The sequence below is a fragment of the Vanacampus margaritifer genome, chromosome 13 (assembly GCF_051991255.1).
Source record: "Vanacampus margaritifer isolate UIUO_Vmar chromosome 13, RoL_Vmar_1.0, whole genome shotgun sequence".
NCBI lineage: Eukaryota > Metazoa > Chordata > Actinopteri > Syngnathiformes > Syngnathidae > Vanacampus > Vanacampus margaritifer.
Genome location: NC_135444.1, coordinates 5,971,394 through 5,987,369, shown reverse-complemented (window position 1 = coordinate 5,987,369; position 15,976 = coordinate 5,971,394). Strand labels below are relative to the sequence as shown.

General features: G+C 38.4%; 1 protein-coding gene across 2 annotated transcripts; it reads right to left on the bottom strand.

Moving 5' to 3' along the window:
• Window positions 1–1,374: 1,374 nt before the first annotated feature.
• On the bottom strand, window positions 1,375–4,823 carry pdcb (phosducin b). 2 transcript variants are annotated; one of them, XM_077584487.1, is made up of 4 exons: window positions 4,664–4,823; window positions 3,584–3,630; window positions 3,252–3,400; window positions 1,375–2,552 (listed from the first exon to the last, which is right to left on the bottom strand). In XM_077584487.1, the coding sequence occupies exons 2-4, from the start codon at window positions 3,624–3,626 to the stop codon at window positions 2,037–2,039; spliced, it is 708 nt and encodes a 235-aa protein (XP_077440613.1). In that variant the 5' UTR covers window positions 3,627–3,630; window positions 4,664–4,823; the 3' UTR covers window positions 1,375–2,036. The 2 variants fall into 2 exon arrangements, with proteins under 2 accessions (XP_077440613.1, XP_077440614.1); XM_077584488.1 differs by having other exon boundaries at window positions 3,270–3,400.
• Between the last annotated feature and the right edge of the window lie 11,153 nt (window positions 4,824–15,976).

Below are 15,976 nucleotides of genomic sequence, written 5' to 3'. Positions count from 1 at the left end.
ACAAATTCTTGTTTAATGAGTCTGACAAATGCTTTAATTTTGTGGAAGAGGTGATCTAGTTTGGTCTTTTAATTTTATTTTATTTATGCACATCCATTCTTTAAGACAGGTTGAGTGAGAGACCAGTTGGCTGACATGTTCCAACACGTCAAGAAAGTCTTGGTTTAAAAATAATCTAATAAATCTTGGGCATGTGAGGTGTTATCAGCTTGAGGCTATGCAAGCCGTGTCAGATGTGGTCGCGTGAAAACACCGACTCATGTACATCTTCAAAGAAATATTTGTAACAGGCAAAATTAAAACGGCTGCAAACTAATTAGAAATCAAGTGCTATTCCACAGGCAATAGGTAATAACATTACGGATTTTTTTGGCATAAATCCACATAAATAGACAAATATAATAATTGGCACAACCACAAAAGGCAGAATTACGTGATTATGCTGACATGCATTTGGTCATTTATTTTCTACCAAAAGGATAAAGCTGGCTATGGTGGTTTGCTTGCAGCAGATGCATAAATGTAATATGCCTTGTTAACATGGCAGTGCTTCAATTACAATTTTTTATTTGGTTTGTGACAGTCTTTACTCAAAACTGGCCCAAATAAATTACTATTTCAACATAATTTATAATTATTTTCTTGGGTGATGATTGACTATATTCATTTTAAGCTATAATAAATATCAATGGAGGTGGATTAGGACAGTCTAGACGTTGGTGCGAGTAAAGGGACAGCTGTTAACAAAGCATTATGTTAACCTCATTTGCTAAATCCTCTCAAACTCTCCACGGATATAAACAATGACTGAAATTGTATAGGACTTTAATATTATACAATGTTGGAAGAATGGCAAATTGATTAGGCCAGGCGCGCCTCTTGAGTCTTGACCAAAAGACAAAACAGATCAAACAGAATAGTGACCTTGGTTAGACATAAAATTTAATAAATGCTTAAACCTTCCATTAATCTATTTTCTATACTGCCATCCCAGTTGACTTCGGGCGAGAGGAAGGCTACACCAGTCTACTCAACACCCATTCGCAGGCATATGTAAATAAATAACCTTTCGCAATCACGTACACCTGTGGACATTTAAACAATGTGCTTATTTGCAATATGGGTGAGTACTCACAGAGAGAGAGAGAGAGAGAGAGAGAGAGAGAGAGAGAGAGAGAGAGAGAGAGAGAGAGAGAGAGAGAGAGAGAGAGAGAGAGAGATAATGCAACCACTGCAGAAACACTTTATGATGTTCCTCTGTATAAAAATGGTTATGTACCGCAACATTTTGCAAAATACCGCAATGCTATAATTTCTGCACTTATTGCCCCTGAAGGAACGTGATTATGTGATTGGAGTAAATGAAGCAAAATGGAAATTTCATGTTGTTTTATTGTTTTGAATTATGGCGAAATTATAATTATCAACATATATGATGTACTGTAATAATTCACATAACGTGATGTTGATGATGTTCTGCAGATCATTCTACTAAATATTCTACTATATACACAACATACTTTACGTTCCATTTGATTCATATCTCATTTATCCTGATGTGTTTACAACCGTTTCCACATCGACACTTCTTTGGTAAATTGTACCAGAAAAAGCCCTTTGGTTAACTATCAAAACAATTTGAAGGACCTTAGTACAAATTCAGGATTTATAAATCAATCCAGTCAAGTACTTTCAAATATTACAGTATGCACATCTTCATTAAGTGTAATATGACAAATATTCTAACATTCAAAAAAAAGAAAGAAAAGTTTACCATATTGGTTAAAGTTATATTAACATAAAAGGGGTTTGCCCTTGTTTGGGCAATGGTGCTTTTATATTTAAATACAAACTCCATACAAATTATGCCAAACCAGATTTGGGAAGCCTTCGCTAATGGGATGTTAAGCAACCTCTCAAACACAGATTTAGTCCTTTTAGCATATACAAATAATGCTCATTAATGCTACATACAACAACACAACCAGACAACTTTTTGTTGTTGTTGTTGTTCCACAGCAGCCACAAATGATTGTTTACTCCACATCATTCTCCTCTTCATCATCCATCATCGGCATTTCTTTCTCTGGCAGCAAGCCGTAACTGTTGAGGAAGGCCTCGACATCTGTAGCAAAGAACTCCTCGTTTAAATGCTGTGTGCAGGCCAAGAAGTTCCCTAGCAGTTCACCTGCCTTGTAGACCAAAAGCGTCGGCAAGACCTCATCTGAGAATCTCTCAGCAGCACCTGAGGAAACGGCGTCAATCCTGCAGAACTTAACAGTGGGATACTCTGTGGCCAGACAGTCAAGGCAGTTGTTGACCTCTTCACAGCCTTTGACTCCAATCTTGTAGATGTGCACTACCACCACTGTGCTGTGATGTTCCTTCTCGATGACTTCAAGGAACGCCTCCCCGCTGTCCAGGTCGTGCACACCTTCAAACTTCGGACCGAAGCTGAGCTTGTCATGCATTTCCTGCATGCATCGCTTTCTGTATTTCTTAAGACAGCCCTCGTCTTCTTCCTTAAGCATCTCATACTCTTGCACACTCATCTGAAAAGGATTCAAAATGCATTTGTAAAAGATTAGCTTTAAATGTTTATTGCGATTTTGCATGGAAAAACTACCATGACCAGGAACACTAGAATATAATTTTCAGATCCATATGGCAACAGCTATATACATAAACAACAAACGCAAACATGCAGCATGATTCATTGAGAAATAGATGCAGCCATGTAGGTAAACAAAATTTGTGGAGGACGCCATTTATGCCCCAATGCATAATTAAGAAATTGGCATATCCCAATATACTGACTATATATATGGTTTGTTACTATTTTACTTCCCTACACGGAAGAGAACATACATCCGTTTCTCACTACTTGGTTTAACCTTTTTTTTTTTTTTTTTAATCACAGCACCACCTGCTGGAACTGGCAGGGAGTTAACTCACTTACCGTCAACCTAATTTTTTTATGTGGCCCCACTTTTCTAAACACTCGCTGTCAACTGAAAAATGACTGAAAATGACACCACAGATTACAAGTGGAAAAATGGCAGCCCCCCGAGATGGATAAAAACAGGTGGATTTTGCTGCTTAACTCATACTCCACAAATTCAATATTAATCAGAATTTCGACTAGTGGGACTGCATAGAATATACTGTATTATTGTAAAGAAAATTTTGGGGTTGACTTTTCCTTGAACTTTTTCCTTCATCTTTGAAACTGTTCGAAGCAAAAAATATACCTTGCGATTGAGATTTACCCGAGAATCGTCCTTTTTCCGATGAGGGGATGACATTTGTCTGAGCAGTTCCCGTTTTGCAGGTGGCAGGTTTTCCTGCTCCATGCTCTCCAACTTAAATCTCCTCCAGTCATTGATAACACCCTTGGGACCTTTTGAAATATTGACAAATTGTATTTAATTGGGTTTGACTACTTGTACAAGTACTAACTGCAGAAGAACAACAAATATATCACTTGGATTATCTGTTATATAGGCTATCTGCAAACAATGTGTACACAAAACCCACAATGTTATAAAATAAAATACAATGGTTTGAACACTGTTTCACTCACCCGTGTGGGTTGCTGTTTCTTCCAAGTCAATCTGGTCACACATGTTTCTGTGTAAAGCAGAAGCGGGGAGGAGTTGAATTTTCCAAATTAGGAGATGGCCGTTGGCACGATAATAGCTACCAATATGCAAGATCATATTGCAATAGTGATTAGATAGTTTTATTAAACTCCAGATTTGTTTACACAGTGATTCCCATGATGTTTAATTAAATTAATGCTGTCTAAGAGGATTAGTTGACTGTAGCGGGTCTCTCTGTGGCTTTGTTAGTCCTTATACTGTAGATACTGTTTGAAAAAACAAAAAACGTACCATATATCCAATAACTTTTTCCAAATAATAAGAACAATTTATGCATGAATTTTGCATGAAAGATACATTGAATAATATTAAATTTAAGTCATCCTGCCATTAAACAGCATGCTACTATGTGAAGTCTGAAATGTAGTTGCATTATGCCAAAGTTGCCAACACTCTTGCTGATGTCTTTGTATCGACTTGGTGGATCTTAATTTTTCCTGTCACAATTAGACCAGTAGATTGATTTTCATTAAAACCTCACTGTATTCAATTATCAATCGCCAGTGTTTCAATTAATATCGTCCTTCCTTCTTGGGTGCAGCCATAAAGCTGATCTGGGCTGATGGTCTTTGTCACTGGGGGAGATTTGTCTTGATTAGTTCTAGCTGGAACACGTGTCCAAATTGTGTATGAATGTTTCATTGTTTAATATCCGGATGTCTTTGAAAGAGAATTACACAGTGAATTCTTTGAGGAAAGATAGACCCCATGACACAGGAGAATAATAAACTGTTCTTTGTTCTTAGATTTTGTTGAATACTGTACAACAATTCATAGATTATTTAAATCTATCTGTATGATTGATACTCAAGTTAACTTTAAATTTTAAATATAAAGTGCTTGAATAATTGAGAGGAAAATAGCATTAAATGCCCCCAGGATTAACGTTTACAAGTAAACATATAGGCCTACTGTTAAATAGAAAGCATGTACAATAAACCATGCATTAATAATAAAGTTGTACAATAATACTGATGTAGAATTTGAACGATTTTTCTTACCTTTCACAACGATATCTTGAGTTGGTGCACTAAGTAACTTCACACTAGTCTGCACTCAATGCACTTCACAGAGTTGTCTGTTGCCGCTTGGCGTGTGTCTTTGCGTGCATGCGTAGGTTCTATCCAGCCAATGAGCAGGGTCTAATGGAGATTTCAAAAAAGACGCTATAGACCTAACGGAAATAGATCCTAAGAGGATTTCACTTCAGGAATTAGAAGCCTCTACTTGATACAGGTCCAACTACCCACGAGAGAGAGAGAGAGAGAGAGAGAGAGAGAGAGAGAGAGAGAGAGAGAGAGAGAGAGAGAGAGAGAATAATTAATATTATCCTCAATGCTACAGCTGAGTTGGTGTTGCCTTTCAGTCTTCCCCCTCTTGACGCATCACGTCCTAAAAGAGAAAAAAAATCACAAAAGTTCACTTAAACAAGAACTATATGTCTTCAAGTTTTAAATGAATGTCTCTTCAAGTTTTAAATGAATGTCTTGTTTGTGATTCAATGAAGTGTCTTACAGGCATTCCAACATTCACACGAAATAAACACATGATGGGAAGCTTACAAAACAGAAAAGGCACCTCTAGCTAGGGATGCTTCATCACGCGGCTTATCAACACAAAAATCACACTGTTGGCCCTGAGCTTTATCTAATGATTTTGATTCGCTCGTGTAACTAATTCCGCTAACCAAAACATTAGAGAGCTCTAATTATGATGCAGTACATTGCTACACCAAACATATTGTTAAATGAATATCTCTCAGACAGTTTCATTTAAAACTGAATAAACACACATTTTATCTTTGCAAAGGAGGATTATTTGAGATTTGACATTGTTGTGTTGTGCAAGTAGTAGTAGTCGATGTACTGTACTGCAGTGTACATCCCATCTTTGTTTTCACCTCTGACTTCACACATTCACCGTAAAGAGAGTTGCAAAAGTGGATTTGTGAAAGGAAATTCTACAATGAACCATTTTACTTGGATTAAATTAAATTGCCCGATTGTAAAATGAGCTTCAGTCAAATGCTGAATCATCAAACGTTTTCTGATTCACGCTGTGGAATTGTTTGACTTCTGTGTTGTCGTCTTTCTGCCCTTTTGTGTCCTGTATTATTGGCTTAAAGGATTAGCAGACTTTTTCAATTCAAGCACACAGAGGAGCCGTGCATGTCAGGTGAGGTTTTCATCATCTCATTCACTCACTAAGCACTGGATGCTTAAAATGGAATACAGTACAGCAGATTATTTAGAAGAGTATGTTCCAAGACCTGACCATGCTTAGTAAGCCTTGCTCTTAAAAAAAAATTAAAAATAAAATCTCTACACCAATGAAAATAAGTCTTTGCCAGATATTTGGATAGCTTTTTTGTTCTGTTTAAAATCCCAATTACAAATGAGATCATAGATCAATGGATCACCACCTTTATGAACTCTACTGTACAGTACTATATGTCATTTAATTACACTAGAGGTCAGCACATTGCATGCAACTATTTCCTGGTATCAAAGAATTTATATATATATATATATATATATATATATATATATATATACATACGCCGAGGCATAGTAGGTATCTGTTACATATAACAAATTACAAGCACCCAAGATACAAATTTAGCACAAAATTTGCTTATCCTCATGTACTCATAGTTTCATGTTGGACATTACTGTCAATGTATTGTTATTGCATCAATCATCATACCTGGAAACGAGGGTGAAAATTAGCCAAATTCCAATTGTACTGACTGGTGCAGTGGCCCAAAACTTTCTTTAAAGGGGACATAAATGTTATGGAAAATTTACTTTTTAATTGCTTATCAAAGTGTGAAAATAAATAGCCAAGTAAATATTTTATGTAAGATGCCTATTTCCAAGAATGTTTATACTTTATAAGCAAGCCATTCTGAATTTTGTGTTGTTGTTTTTTATTCTCTATTTAATTAACAAAAACAAAAAATATTTAACAAAAAAAGTTTTTAATTGACTTCATAAGAATATGAGAACTTTTTTCCTACCAATTACTCATATTTACCTACTTATTCATCTTTAAGAAAAAATCTGACTTGTTATTATTCTTTACAGAGCAATTTAGTAAAACCATATTGTAGGGCTGTAATTTTCCTTTGACCTGTTGCAGATGGATTCCCCCCCACCCCCTCTTCTGATACATTTATCACCCTTGTGAGTGCAAAGGATTGAGATCCTTCCAATGTTTTGACAACTCCAGGCTATTGCGGTGTTATGGGAGACTGTCCCAAATTCCATTCAGCTTCACAGGACTTTGTTATAGTCTGACTCAGGAGTTTTCACCCGCTGGATCTCACATAGCACAGAGAAAAGACATTTGCGTCTCTTAATGGTATGTTTGTCTTAATTTGCGTATCATGGGCTGGAACCTCCTATGTTCCGTTCCGTCTTCAATTCCGCGTATCCGGGGTCGGGTCGCGGGGGCAGCAGCTTTAGCAGGGAAGCCCAGACTTCCCTCTCCCCAGCCACTTCAGCCAGCTCCTCCGACGGGATCCTAAGGCGTTCCCAGGCCAGCCGAGAGACGTAGTCTCTCCAGCGTGTCCTGGGTCGTCCCCGGGGCCTCCCGCTGGTAGGACATGCCCGGAACACCTCCCCAGGGAGGCGTCCAGGAGACATCCGAACCAGATGCCCGAGCCACCGTAACTGGTTCCTCTCAACGTGGAGGAGTAGCGGCTCGATGCTGAGTCCCTCCCGGATGACCGAGCTTCTCACCCTATCTCTAAGGGAGAGCCCGGCTACCCTCGGAGGAAACTCATTTCAACCCACAGCTCGTGACCATAAGTGAGGGCAGGAACGTAGATCGACCGGTAAATCGAGAGCTTTGCCTTTCGGCTCAGCTCCTTCTTCACCACAACGGACCGATACAGCGTCCGCATCACTGCAGACCCCAAGATACTTGAACTCCTCCACTTGGGGCAGGATCTCTTCCCCGACCCGGAGAGGGCACTCCACCCTTTTCCGACTAAGGACCATGGTCTCGGCTTTGGAGGTGCTGATCCTCATCCCTACCGCTTCACACTCAGCTGCGAACCACTCCAGTGAGAGCTGGAGATCACGGCTTGAAGAAGCCAATAGCACCACATCATCTGCAAAAAGCAGAGATGCAATGTTGAGGCTACCAAACCGGACCCCCTCAACGCTTCGGCTACGCCTAGAAATTCTGTCGATAAAAGTTATGAATAGAATCGGTGACAAAGAGCAACCTTGGCGGAGTCCAACCCTCACAGGAAACAAATTCGACTTACTGCCGGCAATGCGGACCAAACTCTGACGGTCGTACAGGGACCGAATAGCCCGTATCAGGGGGCTCGGTACCCCATACTCCCGAAGCACCCCCCACAGGACTCCCCGAGGGACACGGTCAAACGCCTTCTCCATGTCCACAAAGCACATGTGGACTGGTTGGGCGAACTCCCACGCACCCCCGAGGACCCTGCTGAGGGTGTAGAGCTGGTCCACTCTTCCACGGCCGGGACAAAAACCACACTGCTCCTCCTGAATCCGAGATTCAACTTCCCGACGGACCCTCCTCTTCAGCACCCCTGAATAGACCTTACCCGGGAGGCTGAGGAGTGTGATCCCTCTAAAGTTGGAACACACCCTCCGGTCCCCCTTCTTAAAAAGGGGAACCACCACCCCGGTCTGCCAATCCAGAGGCATTGTCCCAGATGTCCACGCGATGCTGCAGAGACGTGTCAACCACAACACCCAGACCCTTTAGGAACTCCGGGCGGATCTCATCCACCCCCGAGGCCCTGCCACCGAGAAGCTACTATTACTATTACTATTACTAACTACTACCTCCTATGTCACAATTTTAATTTTTTTTTAATTTTTACTAATCTAAGCTATTTGTCAGTCCATGTGTAGGTGTTGTCATTCATTCATTCATTCGTACAAATTATTGACCAATCTAAATTGTTGAAAATGACTTGTTCTCTTTCCTGATGCAATGTGTCTGCCATCTTGATTCTGTTGGTGCCTAGCAACAATGGTATCATAAACATGACTTGTTCAATCAGATGTATGAATCTTATATATATATATATATATATATATATATAGCAGCAAGTATGTGTGCATGAATGAGCATGTCAGAACAGGTCACATGCATGCACAATTCCAGTTTGTATCATTTGTATCATCCAAAATATTTTCTTGCAACTTGGATTACAATCAGAGACACATTTTATTCATTGCCTGTTCCTCCACTCTATTCTAGCTACTGTGCATTATTTTCAATATCAAATTTCTATTGTAAAGAAAATGTTTAGAGTTTGGACTTGGGTAGTATCCAACACGATGATGATGATGATGGAAACTTTTGACATGTTTGAATTTCATTACACACATATGATTAACCTTTTCACTGACTCACTGAGTCCCATTGTTTTGAGTTTACCATTGTAATTCATTAATAAACATTGTTCAACCAAAGGTAATACAGCATTACTTGCCAGCCTTGTTTGACTAATTGAATATTCAGTGAACATGTATGTTATCTGTCACTGTATCCACACAGTCCACTTGGAGGAGCTATAGGAACACAAAAACAAACATGCACAGTAACCAGCATATCTATAGGGAGCCATAAAGAGTTGAAAAATGGTGACGTGATGAATGTCAGGGGCCTCATAAAAAGCGGATTTTTAATTTGCAGCACTGAAATGGTGGATCCCAAATGTTTTCTTTTTCCCACAGGGCCTCAAATCCCTGGCAGCGCTTCTGCATGCCTGGAAGAAATAAAAACAGTTCATACTGACATCAATACTCTCTTCTTTTGAAGTAGATTAGGCTCACTCTACCTAAACAAGTCATCAATAAGACATTTTCTAAATTGCTTCTTGTTAAAATGACTGTCCTCACAATCCCAGATTACAGAGATTTTAGATCATCTTGACTTTAGATCATCTTGAAGAAAATCTCCTCCACAAGAAAGACATATTCCACGCTGCCATTCACTTTTGTCACTTGTGCCCCCTTCATCCTAACCACTGTGAACTGTCTTGGTTAATCTAAAAAATAAATAAATGGAATACTGGAATACAGTACAACAAAATGTAAAAATAAAACTCACTTCATTCATCCCAATATCATCGTTTAAAAAGTTAGTGGGATAATGTTTTTAGCCTATTATTAACCTTCTTGATGCTCTGATGTAATGTAACATAATGTATTGTGTAAATACATATGTTACTATATCACATTTCAAAGCTTGTTGTAAATGTTTTGTATTGATTGTATTTTTATTGTATTTTATTTGTATTGATTGTATTTATTTGTATTAAACTACTGGTGTTGTTGTATTGGACAGATAGACTGTGGGATGTGGGGTGAAAAAAGCTTCTGTTTTCAAGTTTTGTGAGCACCATTGGAGCTGGTGGTGAAAAATTGCAAAAATGTGCCCTTTTCACATGCGCAAATGTGGCACAGTAGCGAGTACTATTCTGCTAAACAATCAGTTGCATGGCTCCAGACTGCCGTTAAATGTTGGCATTTTGCCCCTAAAATTAAAGATGACAATATTTTTCATCTCATCGCACATGTACAACCAGTAAGTTTGCTGATTTAAAAAAAAATCTTGAATATTTTTGAATTGTCCTAATACTGAACACACATTCTACTTAACAATTACCATTTCATTATTATAAAAAAAAACATGCAATAAGGGGCACATAAGGTATTATAAAATCAAATTATTATGACATAATCACATAATTAACACTTTGCAGTACATACGAATATTATACGTCCCAACAAGATTGAACTCTCTCATAGCCCATTTCTGCAACTATCCACTCATAACTAAAATTATTTCAATATTAGTGTTTATCATGCTCAGTATTTTAAGTGGGAAATAGTCTAAACTCTAAACCAATGGTCCTCTCCCACATAAACTTCCTGCCAAGGGTTCACTGTGTACTTAACTTCCCCTTCTGTCAGTCTGTTAAAGCCTTGCTCTGGACACGTGCATGTGTCCCTGTAGTCACCATTGAATCTCATGACTCACCTACCCATTGACAATTTCTTTCATTCATTAGTTCTTATTGTTTAGGAAATGCCGACATCACGGAGTGACAGTTTAGTGAATGGTAACCTAATGCTCTTCAACCAATTACATAAAATCCAACCAGTTAATTATAATATCTTTCCAGTGAGCGGCTTTCATTTCATGTTAACGCTGCTCAAGGAGGAAGTAGACAGAGCAAAATAAATAAATAGTTGGACCTACATGTATGTCTCCCTTATAGACAATAATTAACAAACTTTATATTTTTTTTTCAGATTTGAAACTAAAAATAATTCCCTCCTGTAATTAAAGAAAAACTTCTATGCATTTAATGTTATTCAAACTATACACTACCATCAAATTGAATTATTCACTGTTTACATATATTATAACCAAGCGAACACTAACACGAAACTGAAAATTGTTTGTTATTATTATTACAATGATCTGCTGTTGGAAAATAGTCACAAGAGCAACAGATGACCGCTGTAAATAATCCACTGCTTATAAAAGTCTCCACTTAAACTGTAAACTGTTTACCGGTATGTTTCTTGTTTGAGTAGAGTTTTCTATAAACAGAATTGGCCAGCTGGTTCAATTTTTTTTATTTAAGACTTGTGGGCAGTGTGACTGAATGAATTTGTGTAAGCAATGTTGTTTTTATCTGAAGTATCAAGTGCTGTCGTTCACATTATATAATGACGTCAACACACACACACTATTTGTATTAAACAGTTTTGCATGAATGATTTTTTTTTTTTACCTGTCCCATGGCATGTTGTGGCAACACAACACAGAATGTCATGGAAAAATGTGGAAAGGTTGATGGAAAAAAAAAATGCATTGTTATTGTCCATACAACATCTTTGTCCCTGTTTTTACAATGTGATTAATGGAATTTGCATTTAGCATCAATAACCAAGAAACAATTTGACACTCAACGTGACATATCAATTCTACAAAAAAATAAAATAATAATAATAATAAATAATTGCAACCATCTGGAGAACATTAATCACATTAAGCCCGTAAAACAAGCTAAGACATAGTAGGCCTATTATATTTGAGTTTATGGACAATTTCCTGTGAATGTTCTTAAATTATTCATCAATAGGCTACTCAGTGAACTGCTTTTGTAGTTTTTAACTTTTTTTTTGTCCTTGCATCACAGGAATTTCTAATCTAATACCTACATAACAAGTAACAAGTTATGTTATGCTGCCATTCTTATCTCACTTCTCATCCATCCATCCCTCCATCCACTGACTCATGTTCTATCATTGACAACATGCAGCTCCATCTTTTTCATATTTAAATGTTCTTTATAAATACACTTGTGTTGAGTAATCTTATGTTGGCTTCAGTTACAAAGTGAGTATAACAGTATTTCGAAAGCGACATTTACAGGTGGAATGCAGACCAGCAATAGTGGAAGAAGTAAGCAAACAGATATGACAGATATTCAAGGCGTGTCAAGGTGAGAGCACCAAGTCACCGGATGTTACTAACGTGGGAAAACTAGGGAGAGCTGACATTCTCAAGTTATTTGTGATCATGTTCATCGTTTCAAGAAAGTGGAACACAAAAAAGAATGCCACGCATGCAAGGACGCAGCTATTGTTCATTATGAATAGAACTAATAGAGTCAAGTACATTTATATTTATATAATGTAGTGCCGCTGCCAAGGCACTTCACATACAGTCGGAGCAGGTCTAGAACCACACCACTCACATAAAACCAAATAAACCCCTTATAAGCAAGCAGCATGGTGAGGAAAACCATATTTCAAAAAGTAGAAACTTTGAACAGAACAGAGATGCTGTCCTTGTCCTGTTCTGTATATTGCATTTCATTTTTCATTTATGTCTTGTTTCCTTGCTTGTCTCCTGTCTGTCTTGCTCGTTAGGCTTTGTTTCCACCTGCTCTCGTAAAAAACAATCAACTTGTGTCTTGTCCAGGTGTTGTCTCATCAGTTTTCTTGTATTAAGGAGGTTGTCGAATTCAGCAACCGGCTTCATTGTAATGTCACAAAGGCGAATGCCCATGGAGACACAGATCGTGAATGGCAAAACATAATTTGCACCATTATAAACATCTATTTATCGCTTTACTTATTATTTTATTAATTTAGTTAATCGAAATAAGTAACTTCACGTAATGCAACATGATTTGTACTGACTGTGTGAACGAGAACATTAGAACGGCAAACACTTTATCGGAATCGGCCATCTTTGTTGTTTACATTCACCTCGAACTCTTCGAGGTGGGAACTTGGACAATCCAAGTGGGATCAATCCAACTTCCCTCCTTCCTTGAATGCTGTACAGTATTATTCGCTGGTTTCTTTCAATTCTTGTGGTTTCATTAGCTGTTTTTCATGTAAGTTGTCACGTCCTCATGACATGACTGACTGAAGGTGAAAGGCAACAGACAACAGACATTGTGAGCCAGCCTGGTCATCCCATCAGTGACCTCTTAGACACAAAATATTGCTGAAAGCCTTCCTCCAATTTTCCGTTTCTGGTTCACTGCCCCAGTACTTCAGTCTATGTAAAGTATGAAAAAATGGAAGATTCAGAAGATGGCTCTTCTCTACCTTCCATAATTCGACTATTTGAAACCATGTTCACGTTAGAACTCTTCCACAAAAATGACATAGAAAAACAGATGACACACACCAATGAATAATTTTAATCACAATCATGTCATAGCTTCTCACGTTAGCCCAGAAGTCTTAAAGAAGTGATAAGTGTGAGTGTGAAACCACTGTGATTTATGAAACAATGACATCATAGACAATGACATATTTCCCTAGGCAGAGAGAATACTGCCAGAAAGAAACCTGAAAAACACACACAGGCACGTACACACAATTTGGGCATTTGACATATAGTCCCAAAAAGGTCCAAAAGGTGTTACAATACTCCAGAACCCTATCTGTATTTTGTCAAACTTTTTTTTCCCTCTCCAATCTTGGTTCATCAGCGTTGGATCAGCTCTGCTGAAATGTTATCAACAACATCACCTGGCTGTAAACGACTATAAAGTTTAAAAATGAATACACTAACTCAGAGACCACTTAAAGGGGAATTCAAAAATGTTCTTTACAATATTATGTTTTATACAGCCACACCAGTCTAAACCCGGTATTCTGATTAATATTGCATATTAATCAGAATTCATATACACCCCACATACTGTATCAGAGGGTGGCAATTTTGCCACTTGCTGTCACCTGAAAATGACATGCTCGGATAGCAATTAATGACAGCTCACCTGTTTTCTGAAGCTGAGCTGTGATTGGTTGTTACCTAAACTCTGAGCAACTGTGATGTCATTTTCAGTCGACAGCAAGTGGCAAAATGGCCGCCCCCTGAGATGGATAAAAACGGGTGAATTTTACTGTTTGACTCATACTCCTCAAATACAATTTTAATCAGAATGCCATGTTTAGACTAGTGGGGGCACATGCAACATATTTTGGTGTTGACTTCCTCTTTAAGGTTTCTGGTGGATCACACATTATGATACACTGGTATACAACAATGACCTAGCTCAACGTTTAAGTGTTTTATTGAGTCATTCCAGTGTGTATATGTAATGAAACAAAAATAGTGTGACAGGATGTGGTGTAATAGTGGCTAAGGGGTAAATTGGTCATCTTACATAGCCTCAGTCCAGTCAAAGTGACCAGTTACTCATGTTGTCATCTTTGTAAATTTCCCCAAAGTGGGACCACAATATAATCAGACGGGAATTTCATTTTGCGAAGATCCAGGGAGGCATATTGAATGGATAACCTTAGTATGACTTTAGCTTATTTGATGATTTGACATGGCTTGATTAACAAACAGTTGAGAGAATTTATGTATCACGCCATTTGGATGGGTGACTGCCAGAGCTACTAGTGTGCACGGCAGCTGGCATGAACTCACAACAGATTCGAGCCCGTACCTGCAAGGCATCACGTAACTCCCTTTTTGGCTCATTCTCTCCATGCCTAATCTGGGTTCGGTGTTCCAGAGAACGAAAACACACTGAAGCTCCCTGGTCACTTCCCACACTGAACTCACAGCGTGCATATCCTGATTGCACCAACACAAAGCGATACGTGTCTCTTGCTCGTTCTCCTGGACCAGATCCTGAGCATGCCACACATTGCTGCGTAATGGAATAATAACACTCCTTGGGCAAGTGACAGTCTGGAAACCGAACAGTGCGCACACACAATTAGGTCATTTTCATGCCGTGATGGAGCAAATATTTGTGAAAGGGAATCCTACGCGACAAAGCTGGAGGAGGCAAGGCTGTTCAAACGACAAGTGATGCACATGACTTGATTAAAGTAATTTCCTGGAGCTTCTGTGACTGGTTGTGCTTTTTCTACAAATTAATGACCCAGAGTGAACGGGAAAAAAGTCAAACTGTTATCTGTGTTGATGGGAAAATGTGGCTGTCATTGTTTGAGTTTAAAGGCAAGGAGATGATTGTGTGTGGCCTGAGTCGCGTCAACATTGTTTCTACTTTATTTAATTTGGAGTGCGACCCCCCAAAAATAAATGTCTGATGTTGCCAATCACTTTTGCTGACAAATGACTTATTTGGAGGACTGTCTCCAAATTTATCATGTACAGTAAAAAAAAAAGATTGATCAGCTTTCCTGGTGAAACATTTATCTAAACATGGACATTTTCGGCAATGTTCATAAAAGCCTTAAAAAAAACAAGTTTCTTGAAACATGGTAGGCTAATAGTAAGTGCTCATACAATACTCAATTCTAATGAAATTGGAACATTGTGTACAACACAAAAAAACAAACAAAATATAATGATTGGGAAAACTTTTTTAAACTGTGTTTGATTGATTTTTTAAACTTCTTTTTGTTTTTGCAAATATTCTCTCATTTTGAATTTGATGTCTGCAACACGTTCCCAAAAAGCTGGGACAGAGGCATGTTTACTACTGTGTTACACCACCTAACAACACTCAACAAGTGTTTGGGAACTGAGGACAGTAATTGTGAAGCTTTGTAGTTTTCTCATTCTTCCTTGATGTACAACTTGAGTTGCTCAACAGTCTGGGGTTTCCACACATTTTCAATGGGAGATAGGCCAGGACTGCTGGCAGGCTAGCCAACTCGCACACTTTTACGACAAAGCCACTCTGTTATTACACGTGCAGAATATGGCTTGGCATTGTCTTGCTGAAATAAATAGGGACGTCCCTGAAAAAGCTTGGATGGCAGCATATGTTACTCCAAAACCTGCATTAA

Excerpts from the sequence above, each read along its gene's own strand:
- pdcb (XM_077584487.1), bottom strand. The coding sequence starts at position 3,626 with ATGTGTGACCAGATTGACTTGGAAGAAACAGCAACCCACACGG. Across the intron at positions 3,401-3,583 it reads AGAAACAGCAACCCACACGG|GTCCCAAGGGTGTTATCAAT; the intron begins GTGAGTGAAACA and ends ATATTTCAAAAG. Across the intron at positions 2,553-3,251 it reads GGGTAAATCTCAATCGCAAG|ATGAGTGTGCAAGAGTATGA; the intron begins GTATATTTTTTG and ends AATCCTTTTCAG.